Below are 12,519 nucleotides of genomic sequence, written 5' to 3'. Positions count from 1 at the left end.
AAAATACCCTAAAGACGCCATAAAAAATGTTTAGGACTCAGTTACATATAGAATATATATATGTTTATTAATTAACTACATCGCGTGCGTTTTTTAGAGTTCTACGTCCATGACGTAATCAAACAACATTTTATTTTCAAAACCTGTTAAAATACGACAAAAATATTAAACAACATATGTCAGGGATTGTAGTTTTTGGTTTGTTTTTTGTCTCGTTTAAAGGCACTTCGCAAGTCAGCATTATGTTTGGAACTGTCGACTACGTTGTCTTTATCGGTAAGTATTTCGTTTAAATTTGGTATCTCTTTCTCGAAGGTAACATTGTCATTTCTCGAATTGTTAAACTTACCTTTATTTTAGAATGCTTTCCTAATTATTGTATGTTCATGGAATTAACTGACACAGATTACTTGTTTTTCATTTTACGAAGCTTTTATCGATAAACTTTATTGTATTTGTTATTTATTAATTGATTTTAGTGCTTTACAATATTTTAGTGCAACATTAACAAAATTCGCATAACAACTTTAAACATCTCTCATGAAAAATCATTTTGGAGAAAATTGGACAATTTAAAAAAATACAACAGTCAACATCTTGTAAGTTGTAAATGTTATCCTATAAACTAAATTGATTGCTATAAATATTAAAAGTAGGCTATCAAGTGAAAGTATTATTTCTCTATTAAAAACTTTTTGCGAAGACAAGTAATGTTATACTTCCCTCCAAGTATTTTGTCCGAAAGACATTAAGTTATGTTTTCCCAAAGACTTGTTGGTTCAATTAACTGAAGGGCAGCTATAGGAACCACGATATGAGGAGTAAAGTGACAACAAGCAAAGTAGTAAACTTGTACCGCGTCTTGTGGCAGGAATGCTAGCGATCGCCGCCCTGGTGGGAATCTTCTACGCCTTTAAAGATCGGAACACGACCTCTGTTGACAGCTACTACTTCGGCAGCAGGAATATGTCTCCCGTGAGTCAGAAAGACGCATACCTTCACTCAGTGTTATAATGACTTAAGTCAATGATTTGACTTAAGTGCACTTAAGTCACTGTTTTCAAATTAATTGGCTTGAATTACGTATTTTAAGCAAAATGTTTTGACTTGGCTTGACGTGACTTGGTCTTTTGAGCGAAATGACTTGACTTAACTTAAGTGCACCTAATCCATTATTTTTAAAAGGTTTGACTTGATATAAGCCTTTTGAACAAATAATAAAGTTCGGTCATTTGTTTTGAGTTTTGCATAAAAAAATTTGCTTGCCATAAAAAAATTAGCTTGCAATTTTGTGATGTTTTAGTTGAGTTATTGCTTATAATCGGAAGAGTTCGTACATTTTAATAGTTCAATTGGGGGCGACATGACTTGGAACTGACTTGCTCTAAATATGACTTGACTGGGACAGCCTGACTTGTTATTTGTTCAAAAATACTTGGTCTTAAGTTTTTTTACAAACGCTTGACTGGGACTTAAGTCATTTTCATAAATGACTTATTTAGAACACGGCCGTAACTTCGAACTGGCTTATCCCTTGGTCTTCGTTTTGTTTACCGAACAGGTGTTGATTCATAAGTCAGAGACTAAGAGCCACCAGTTCTTACATTTATAAGCGCAAGAAGCCATGAGTTTAAACGGTCAGAAATAATAAACATCTCTTGGTTTCTTACTTACTTTCACTCAAACCTTTCTTACCTAAATTTATTGTCACTCTAAATAGGGAGTGTGCGCTAAAATGTCGCGCAATAATTTTCAAATTGGGGAATTAGTCAAATAAACGCCATCACGCTGTTGAAGCCTCCAAAATATATCGACTTGATTCTTAAAATTGATACGTTACGAGTCTGAATCGACAATAACTCGCGGCTAAGCGATCCCTGTAGTTTATGGAACTGATTCATCGGTTCAAAGGAGCTTGGTTTGAAAAATAGTTCGGAAAACCAGTTGTTAACGAATAATTTTTGCCTAAGGTTTATATTGGGTAATATATTTATGTAATTAAGTCATGAAATGAATCATTAGGGAGAAATGTATGGTGCTGTTGATTTGATGCGGTGTTATCTTCTTAAAGCGTTTTGCAAATAACAAGTCTGCAGTGGTTACCATATTATAGCTACTTTTATATAATTCAAATGTCAAACGAATACTCGTTCTTTATATGTTTTCTGAGCGCTAATTGTGTTTACATTCCGCTGGGTATTTCAATGTGGCAAATCATAAACCATTTCGCAAATAAATAGAAAACCACCTTGGAAACAACCCAGCAGTCCTATTGTTAAATTGTTCGGCATTACGGGCGCAGCACTGAGACAAACAGCCCCATCAAACAACGAAAAACCACAAACTACACAACTTGCGAACTATTTGCGTAAATGTATTGTTCGCACCTCCATTTGTCGACGAGCAAATATTTACCACTTGGAAACCCCAAGGTCAGGGGCATGAATTAGTTGATTTCATATTAATTATACACGATGGGCCTCGGAAATAATGTTTTATGGTAAGCCATAGCACAAAACAGTGTTTCTCAACCTATGGATTGCGACCCAAAATTTGGTCGCCTCATTCAGTAGTTCTTATCGTTAGGTGTATTAATGTTGGTCCTCAGAAAAATTTGTGGAAGAAATGTGAAGACATGATATTCTTTCAATAAATTTGAGTTGATTAATGCTATAGGCTCGCCAAAGCTACGCTGCCGTATTGCAAAACAAGATTGAGAAACACTGTTATAAAAAGTTTCACTCCTGTTTACAAAATATGGTATAAAAACAAAAACATTATAATTTCCAAACACCAACATGTAACTAGCAAGGAGTTGTCCTAAGGACAACTATAATGTCAAGGCACCATGTGCTCAGTGACCTTTGACCGCAAATAATAGAATGCTTACATAATTAAATTACTCATAAAACACTTACACTGAAATGTGCAATGTTAACATATAAAATTACGAAATTAATTATTTTGGGAGTGCTCTTTAATTGTTCTGCTTAATCATAGCAAAGCATTGACACAAGTGTTTACATTTTACATTTTCAAATAGTTCATCAAGCCTCAAAGTTAAATGTTTCATTTTTCCATTTAGGTAAGATTTACGTTTTTAAGTTTGTATGTACATTCCCGTGAGTTTTTCACAACTACTAATTCCCTAAATGCTAACATGTGGACAAGACTTTTTAAAGAGCCGCGTTAAAAACCCAGCAATGTGTCAACGGGATAAACCCTTGTTGAAATGCAGAAGAATTTAGGTCGTCTTATGGCAACTTTTTTTTGCCCGCGACCTTTCAGATTCCTGTCGGCATTTCAATCGGTGTCACATTTATATCGTCGATTACGGTGCTGGGTTACCCGACCCACTCCTATCTCACCGGCACCATCGTATTCTGGTTCAGCGCCGCTACCCTTGTGCAAGTCGCCGTCGCCTGTCTCTACTACATTCCCCTCTACCACCGGTTGCAGATTTCGTCGGTCTACGAGGTGTGTATAAGGGCCTATATAGGTTATTGCCTTGTTTGAATGCCACCAGGGGCTGTTTAAACAAACGGATGTTAAACATGTTTGCTGTGCTAAGCTCCCTTTAGGAGTTACGGAAACCAGATAATTTCAGGATTTTTCGAGTAGGCTACCCCAGTATCCACCATCGCTGTAACTACAGAAACAAGTTTTTCTGTTTGCATTACAAACTCCCTTAAATTTATAGGCGTATTTTTGTAATTCAATATTTCCTAAATTCAAGGTTCTAACTGTTTTTCTAAAAATTTGTCGTGGGATACTTCAGACCTGACGTCAAACAAAAGAGAATTTGAGATCATTACACTGCCAGCACAGGACCATTAAGCTTTTTGAAACCAATGACTTACGCGTAACTACGCCATTTTTTCAAATTGGAGTTAAGCGTCTCTCAATATATGATACAAATAGAACTTGGGATAACGCTTTTCATGTGTTAGTTTTGCTCAGGCTTTCACTGGTTAAATTTCCTTTAAGCTTTTATTATAAACAGACGACTACAATTTATAGGTTTATTTACCGTTTCCATACCAGATATAGGCATACTTTGGACAACAAATGTTTATTTTATCAAAAAATAATTATTAAAATTAGGGCATTGCAGTTATTTCAAATTAGATTAAGATTAACAATAAAATGGATAAAAGACCAACCTTGGCCAATCTAAACCAATATGTTTCCTCTCTTCCAAGTATTTGGAATTGCGTTTTCACAGCAGCGTTCGAAGGCTGACTTCCCTTATCCTCGTCGTCAACATGGTAAGTTGGTCAAATATATTCGACCCAAATTTCTAGTGCAATCAAAGGATGTTAACATGAATTATGAGCTGTAGTCGACAGCAGAGCTTGCCAAACTGCGGTTCGCGCGAAGTGTTTTCGGGATTTTTAGTTACTAGAAATAAACCGATTTTACACAAAATACTTTTTGGGACTTTATAAACAAAAGGGAAAAGGGTCATTCTGATACTTATACACAGTTCAACTGATTGTAATTTAATTATTTTGTCTTTCTGCAATATCATATTTCGATTTATTTTTTTCGGATCTAGTGTGCGTAAAGAGTATCCTTAGATACGTGATTAAAATTAACATGGATTAACTTCGCTGGGTTACCGAATTTTTTCTCTTGACGCGTGTTGAGTAGGTCACGTGGATCCAAATGTTTTGGCGCGCTTTCTGACACACGTCAGGTAGACTGAAAAGTGTTGGAAGTCCCGGCCTACATTGTATTCCTGTTGCATTTTATGTACGCTTAGATACAAAATACAATTTGAATTATGCAGACATTCTACATGGGTCTCACAATATATCTCACGTCGCTGGCGTTAAACGTGGTAACTTTAATGGATTTCACGGTCAGCATTTTGCTTACTGCTGGGATATGTACTTTCTACACTACACTGGTAGGTATTAATATATACTTGTACTGTTGGATTTAGACAGTTTTTTTTTTAACTTTTCGTATGTATTTTGTGTTTAACGGTTACTGTAGTAATAATCTCGCAATGAAAGTATGATGTATACGCCATGTAATCATGAGCTATGTTAGGCCTGACACCGAATAACATATTTGATGTCCTGTCATCTTTATTTTATTACTTCTAACGCTATTAAAATTAATTTACAATAACTTGAGTTATAGCTTTAACTGTTCTGCTGAGCTAAACGTCTGTTTACTTGATAAAATAATATCAAACAGAAGCTTAATATATACAAATTGTCATATTTCAGACAGGCGATCAAAATGGCTGACACAAACACGGTTGCAGCATTAACTCACGTTGCAATCCGTAACAGTAGCGATGTCAGGCATAAATAGAGTCATCAATGACCAAATAACATTTTTTGGCAGAAATTAGTACTTCACACCCTTTTTTTTATCAGTTTGGTAAACAGATATCATTTTTTTTGGAACTTAAGCTGCGGTTTAAAGGAAAACAACTTTTATCGTTTAGGTTTCCTAAATACGTCATAGAGTGACTGTCAAATGTCATGTTTACAGTCTACTGGTAACAACCTTAGTAATACGAAACCCAAGTTATCTCTTAACTTTAATCACCTGTTGGTTAATTACCAGCAAGTTGAAATTGGGCCAGCATACAAACCATTGTTAAGATACAGATTGAACAAAATCGTGGCTGAAAAAACGAGCCGTCCGTGTACCGAAAACATTTTTAAACCCTTGTCCAACATTAACTTTGTCGACAGGGAGGAGTAAAAGCGGTTATTTGGACAGATACGATCCAAGCGGTCACTATGGTGGGTGGTTCGTTAGCCGTGTTCATTAAGACCAGCATAATGTTGGGAGGGCCGGGGGAGGTATGGGCTGCCGTGGATAGAGGACAGCGAAACACCGTTTGGAAGTAAGTTCTGGCGATAGAACAGATAATTGCTCGCTTGTATGAGTTATACATGTAAAACGGAGCATCTCAAATTAAACTGGTGTGTTATAAGTGACAACAGCAGTTTGATAAGGTAATGTTATAAAATAGTAGTTCGCGCAAGAGTATGCCATTTCCTTAACTGCTTTGCATTGGCTACTGTCCGCTAAAAAATTCTGTAGAAATATCTCAAATATCAAAGGAATGACAACTAACATGGACACTATAGGAGGTGGCAACCAAAATTAAAATTTTTGACACTTTTATTAATGAATAAGTTATTGTTGCCAGGCATTGTAGCAATTGTAACAATGTTCTTCCGGCAATATTTTGTTTTACTAAATGTAACGACGTTTCAATAACCTACACAGAAAATCTTCATCAGGGCAATAACAATGTGACTGGGCGTAAGGGCACCAAACCTATGTACAGCAGCAACATTCATGACAGTGTTGTAATGTCTTAAGTCACGGTTTTAAAATGACTTGACTTAAGTCACTCTTTTCAAATTACTTGACTTGACTTAAGTCTTTTTAACAAATGACTTGACTTGACTTAAGTTATTTGGACAAATGACTTGACTTAACTCAAGACTTTCGGACAAATGACTTGGGTTGAAATATAGGTTTTTTATTAAGCATTTTTAATTATAGAATTGAGTTATTTATCTTAAATTTTGCACGTAATTTTACTTGCAATATAATGGACTAATTTATTAATTTTATTATAGTTTAACGTTTAATTTTAAGACAAGAACTTAATTTAAAATTGACTTCCGCTAATTATGACTTGACTGGGACTCGACTCTTGATTCATTCAAAATGACCTGACTTGGACTTAAGTTCTTTCAAAAATGACTTGACTTGGACTTCATTTCAGTCGTTTTAAAGTGATGAAATCTTTTGTTTCAGTTTCAGTCTCGATCCTACTGTGAAGATGAGCTTCTGGTCGATCTTCGTTGGCATGGGAACCACCTGGAGTGCGGCGGCTTGCTGCAACCAACTCATGACACAGCGATATCAGTCGTGCAAGAGCGTCAGGGACGCAAGGATGTGAGTAAAAACAAAATGTTTTACAGTCCGGCGATGCATGAATTATACAATTGCTCGTCCGAAAGTCATTTTATTATACGTGCCAACGTTTCGATGACGTATTCAGGTTATTTTTATGAGGGCAAATTCCACGTATTTTAAAATATTTGTCGGACAAAATTTTTTATAAACGAAATAAGCGTCGCTTTTTGCCTCGCAATGATAAAAGCAATTAACGTTTTTCGATTGTTTTGCCAGAGCCTCTATAGTGTCCGGGGTACCGATGGCATTTCTTCTCTTTGTCGCCGCGCTAAACGGGTGCGCGATGTACGCGTATTTCGAGGGGTGCGACCCCTTCAAAAGGGGGCTTATCGCGAACGTCGACCAATCGGTTCCTTACCTCGTACTTCAGGTGTTCCGGGACACTCCGGGAATGGCTGGGCTCTTCGTAGCGGCAGCTTACAGCGGGATGTTAAGGTGAGTGTGTGTGAATGTTTGTTTGTGAGTTTAAGTGTGAGTGTGAGTATAAGCGTGACTGCGATTGTGAGTGTAGATGTAAGTGTGTAAGTGTAATGTGAGTGTTAGTATAAGTGTCATGTTGGTTTAAGGTCGAGTTTGAGTTTAAGTGTGAGTGGACTCAAAAACATTATGTTGTTAGGCAGTGTGAGTGTGAAGACGAGTTTGAGTTTAAGTCTGAGTGTGTGTATATAGATTAGGCCTGAGTGTGAGTGTGAATGATAGTGTTAGTGTGAGTGTTAGTATAAGCGTGATTGTGAGAAAATGTAAGAGTGGGTACAAATGTAAAGCCGAGGTTGAGTGCGAGTGGGAGTGCAAGTGTGAATAGGAGTGTAACTGTAAGTGGTATTATAAGTGTAAGTGTGACAATAATTGTGACTGCGATTGTGAGTGTTGGAATAAATATGGCTACGAGTGTGAGTGACAGTGTAAGTGTGAGTGTTATTATAAGTGTAACTGTGATAATAAGTGTGGACTACGATTGTGAATGTAGGTGTGAGATAGAGTGATGGAATAAGTATGACTGAGAGTGTGAATGACAGTGTAAGTGTGAGTGTTAGTAGAAGTGTAAGTGAGAGAATAATTTTGACTGCGATTGTGAGTAAGTGTAAGAGTGAGTGTTGGAATAAGTATGACTGTGAGTAAGAATGATAGTGTAAATGTGAGTGTTATTATAACTGTGGTGGTGAGTTTACGATCGAATAGGAGTGTGAGCGTAAAGGCAAGGCCAAGTTTGAGTGCGAGTGTGAATTGGCGTGGGGAAAAAAGTGTCATTGGGAGGTTAAGTGTAAAGGTAAGTCCGAGTTTGAGTGTAAGTGTGGGGCAAGTGTGAGCGTGGTCAACGAGAGTGCGAGTGCAATAGTTGTGACAGTGTGTTTGTGTGTTACGATAAGTGGTTGGTGAGTGTGGCACTAAGCACTCATCATTTTTTTCTTATCTACAGTACCGTGTCTTCAGGAATAAATGGAGTGTCCGGATTGATACTGGAGGATTTCTTGTTACACTGCTTCCCGAAGTTGAGCGAAAAGTTTAAATTGAAGTTGAGCAAAATTTTAGGTAAGTTGAAGTAGGAAATCAGTCAATCTGCTTTAAATGTCCCCAAAAGAAAAGCCCTGACGGACGTTTGGATCAAATGTAACTATATACCAATGGGTTTCAATTTTTGACTCAGGTAAATATACAAACGCATAAACGAGAAATAGTGCAGTGGTTCACAACCGGGATGCCGCTGTACCGTGGAGTGCCACATCTTATGCTTAAATGCTCAAGGGTGCCGCGAAATAATTGGAAGTATTGTAAACAAGTCATTTTAAAACGTCCCATTCAGGGCATTAATAAAACAACTTAAATCCAAGTTAACTTTTCAGAAAATAACAAGTCAAGTCCCAGTCCAAGTCATTAGAAGTGTAATCACAATCCGATTACCGATATGAAAAAACAATAAACCATTAAGATCAGTAAATAATTATGAGCAATAGCTCTACTTAAAAAACAAACAAAAAATCATATAGCAAAAAATGACTAAAATCTCTATAACCCTGGTATTTGGAATTCTTTATGAATCTGATATATGATCTTATGGTAGTTAGCTGCTTGTTTAACTCTTTGTGTATGGTCAGAATGGAGTAAATGAAATGGTTCAGTAGTTATCAATGTTTGAAACCACCCCAATAGAGTGTGGTGTACATATAGGTACGCAAAAGCAGGAGAGAGAACTTTGTGCTATGGCCTAACTAGTGATAGATTTCTCGGGGCGAAAATAAAAACATATTTTTTAGATGGTAGCGCATTTTAAACTTTCTGTTTTGGTGTCAGAATCCTGTGCCCACTTGGAAGCCTAGGGCTGAGCTAATTAAGAACCAATATACCGTATTAGAGTGTCTTTTAATTGATACCGGCTCGTTTTCAGGTTTGGTGTGCGGCGTGATCGTGACCACGATGGCTTATCTTACTAGCTTTATGGGAAAGACCGTGATACAGATGGCAATCACGGTGGTCGGAGTCTTCTTCGGGCCCATTCTTGGACTTTACACGCTCGGTATTTTTATGCCATGGACAAATACACGAGTGAGTAAAACATGCTTAACTCAAAATATATTAAGATTTTATAATTAATACTATTTTCTTAATCAAAGTATTCTTTCGAATAACAAAATCTGCCTGAATCCGAATGGTGAAAACAAACGATTCTGGTTGCACATCAATGATAAAGATTAAACTAAGTACAGAACTTAATAAACCGAAGATCAGTTTGTTTGTATGTAATAAAAAGATAAATATATTTCGCTATAAGCATCATCAGTATTTAAAAACATAACACAACATAAGTCAAGAATACGCTAATAAAAACCTAAATCAACTGTTCTAGGCAAGTGGTGCACTACGCAAGCCGCAACTGCTGCAACTAAATGACGATGCAATCAGTAAAGTGACGTAAATTGCATCGTCATTTAGTTGCAGCAGTTGCGGCTTGCGTAGTGCACCACTTGCCTAGAAGAGTTGAAGTATTTTAGTAATCAAAAAAGCCTATTCGGTAAATGTTTTTGTTCTCTACCGTTTCGACGTCCTACGTAGGTCGACTTCTTAGGGGTAAATGGAACCGAACGATTGCAAGTACAATGCATAGCACAAAGTCTAAATAAATAATTAAGTTTATTTATAACTTAGCATTTTTTTTCTGGAAAATTTCAATGATAAAAAGAAAAACTTCGTTTTTTCCTGGCGAACATTTATTTTTTTTAATACATAAAATTAAACAATAACCAACCCTTAACCAAAACCTTTAACTCTATATCTAACCAACATAAGAACAGAACAGACCCTTCATTCGCCACAACCAAACAAATACTGTCAAGCGCATTTGCCAACCTCGGACCCTGCCTCCGTAACGGCACCTGTACCCCAATAGTGACAGGTTGCCGTGAAGATGCTGACCACTCTTGACAAAACCCACGCCATACCCTTACTTCCTTTACTTTACTTTCCCTTAAGTTCATGCTGGACAAAAATGTATCACATATTGAAATCACGTTTTGAACGTTTCGCGTCCTTATTCAAGGGTGCGCTGATCGGCCTTATTTCAAGCCTGGTTCTGACCAACTGGATGGCGGTCGGGAGCATAATGTACGGACCCAAGCCTGGTACGTTTCACCTGCCACCCCTATCAGTCGACATGTGTCCTGTTACGTCACCAGGTCCGATGACGTCATACGCTGACGTCACAACGGGGAATTACACCGGCTCGACGACCACCGCTACTGGAGTCGAGGCTCTTACTTCCTTGACCAGCGATGCGGCAAGTGAAAGGTAATGCTCAATGCTTTCAAAGCTCTACTATATATTTATTTAAAAGTAATGTATGGCATTTTCAGAAAGGAGAGGTACAATGCTGTTTTGTAAATGTCCATGGGGTGCATTTGCCCAAACAACACAGAATATACACGCCAGCTTGATAAGAACACCGAAACCCGAAAGCCATCGCAGAATAACCGAGTCTGTCGATCAATGATGCAAGCAAGGCAGGCCGGAAGAACAACTAGCCATCAGTGAGGTTCGAACTCACGACCTCCGGTCATACCGGACCGTCGTTTCTCTACCAACTGAGTTGCACAGGCTCAGAGAGGAGAAGTCGAGAAACAACCATAGGCCATTGCCACATTCTGTTAATACAAGAAACTTTCACAAATCACATGGTTTTAATTAACAATTAAATTTAATATAATAATCCCAATCAGTAATTTGACAGTCATTTGGTGTTCGTTTTGACAACCTTCTTGCCGTAATTGAACAACATGATATGAGTTGGGACACCCCAACCCAACTTTTGAACATGTTAACAAACTTCTTACTTTTATAACATTACAGCAACTATTAGCATTTGTTTATTCTGTACAGACCTCTGATAGCAGACACTTTGTACGCCGTATCGTACCTTTACCTTGGCATGGTCGGAATGATTGCAACCATTATCATCGGATTGGCGGTGTCGTTTCTCACAGGCAAGTTTTATTATTTGCTTGATATCTATGACTATAGTTTCAATAGAATTATGTTTGTGAATATAGTTTCCTAGTAACTTAGTTTTTTTATTAAAATTTGTTTGAATTAACTAAATAGTTTGTTTGAATTGTTCCAACTATCTCCCCAGGTCCAAAGATCCATTATATCTTTTAATGAATTAAAAGGTTTTTGTTTGTCATTTTTTGTGTATATCGTTTTCGTTGGCTAAGTTTCGGTCCAAATTTCAAATTTCTGTGTACACATACCCTAAGACACTAAGACACATAAGCTTGATCAATATAATATGAAAAAAGGTAGTCCAATAAATGGAATTATTTGTTTCCCATTTATCGAATTATTAATTTGGGTCCAATTTTTAATTTTGTAATTTAGTTATAGATTAAGCTATATAGCTTTTTAGGGCTTAAGTTAACATTGCACTTTTAGTATCACATCATGTTTATTGCTCACTCCACCATAACATGAAACTGATTTTGTCCAGGTGCAAACGATCCGAAAAAGATGGACCCTAAACTTTTCGTGCCTTTCGTCGACAACAGCCTACTACCGGAAAACGTCCGCAGTTTTTTTCGCTTCGGTGTTCCTTCAATGAGCAAGGAGTGCTACTTTACTGCTGATGGCTCCAAAGACTTGCTAAAAGAGGCGTCCACCGACGGAGGCAAAACTAAATTGCCGTCGACCGAAAGCGTTCCAAACGGGGAAAAAGCTAGGCTTGAGTCTTTCCTGGCTGATACGGACGTTTAACAAAACTTACTTTGACTCTTTCGCACTTTTTTACGCCATAAATTACTAACTTAAACTATTCTACCTCTGTACAAACGAAATGAACATTACACTGAATTGCGCAATGAGGGCCGCTAAACCTACCACACAAACGTTTTAGCAATGTTAAACGCGGAAGAAATGCTGTGTCATTTCAAGTGTGCCAAAATAAAGATACCATCAAACACCGAAAAAGATGCGGATATAATGTGAACAGTATGCAAAATGTGAAAAGAATGTAAATATTTTCGATACGGGTAGGCCTACTGTAAAACCCTTCCAAAATACGGCTTCCTGTAG

At 37.3% G+C, this 12,519-nt stretch overlaps 1 protein-coding gene across 1 annotated transcript; it reads left to right on the top strand.

Moving 5' to 3' along the window:
• The first annotated feature begins 242 nt into the window (after positions 1–242).
• On the top strand, positions 243–12,201 carry LOC146135556 (sodium-coupled monocarboxylate transporter 1-like). The gene is made up of 13 exons (XM_083396075.1): positions 243–276; positions 872–975; positions 3,289–3,477; positions 4,203–4,268; positions 4,793–4,912; positions 5,718–5,872; positions 6,802–6,942; positions 7,180–7,398; positions 8,381–8,493; positions 9,347–9,504; positions 10,496–10,743; positions 11,332–11,435; positions 11,939–12,201. Exons 1-13 carry the CDS (start codon positions 243–245, stop codon positions 12,199–12,201), a joined length of 1,914 nt encoding a protein of 637 aa, XP_083252201.1.
• Positions 12,202–12,519: the final 318 nt, after the last annotated feature.

This window comes from Ascidiella aspersa, chromosome 8 (genome assembly GCF_963924565.1).
Source record: "Ascidiella aspersa chromosome 8, kaAscAspe10.2, whole genome shotgun sequence".
Classification (NCBI taxonomy): Eukaryota; Metazoa; Chordata; class Ascidiacea; order Phlebobranchia; family Ascidiidae; genus Ascidiella; species Ascidiella aspersa.
The sequence above is the reverse complement of the archived record's forward strand: the minus strand, read 5'-3'. Positions and strand labels throughout refer to the sequence as shown.

What these genes read in the sequence shown, in the direction of transcription:
- LOC146135556 (XM_083396075.1), top strand. Translation starts at nt 243, where the DNA reads ATGTTTGGAACTGTCGACTACGTTGTCTTTATCG. An exon ending in GCAGCAGGAATATGTCTCCC is followed by an intron (nt 976 to 3,288) that starts GTGAGTCAGAAA and finishes GCGACCTTTCAG; the next exon opens with ATTCCTGTCGGCATTTCAAT. An exon ending in CAGCGAAACACCGTTTGGAA is followed by an intron (nt 5,873 to 6,801) that starts GTAAGTTCTGGC and finishes CTTTTGTTTCAG; the next exon opens with TTTCAGTCTCGATCCTACTG.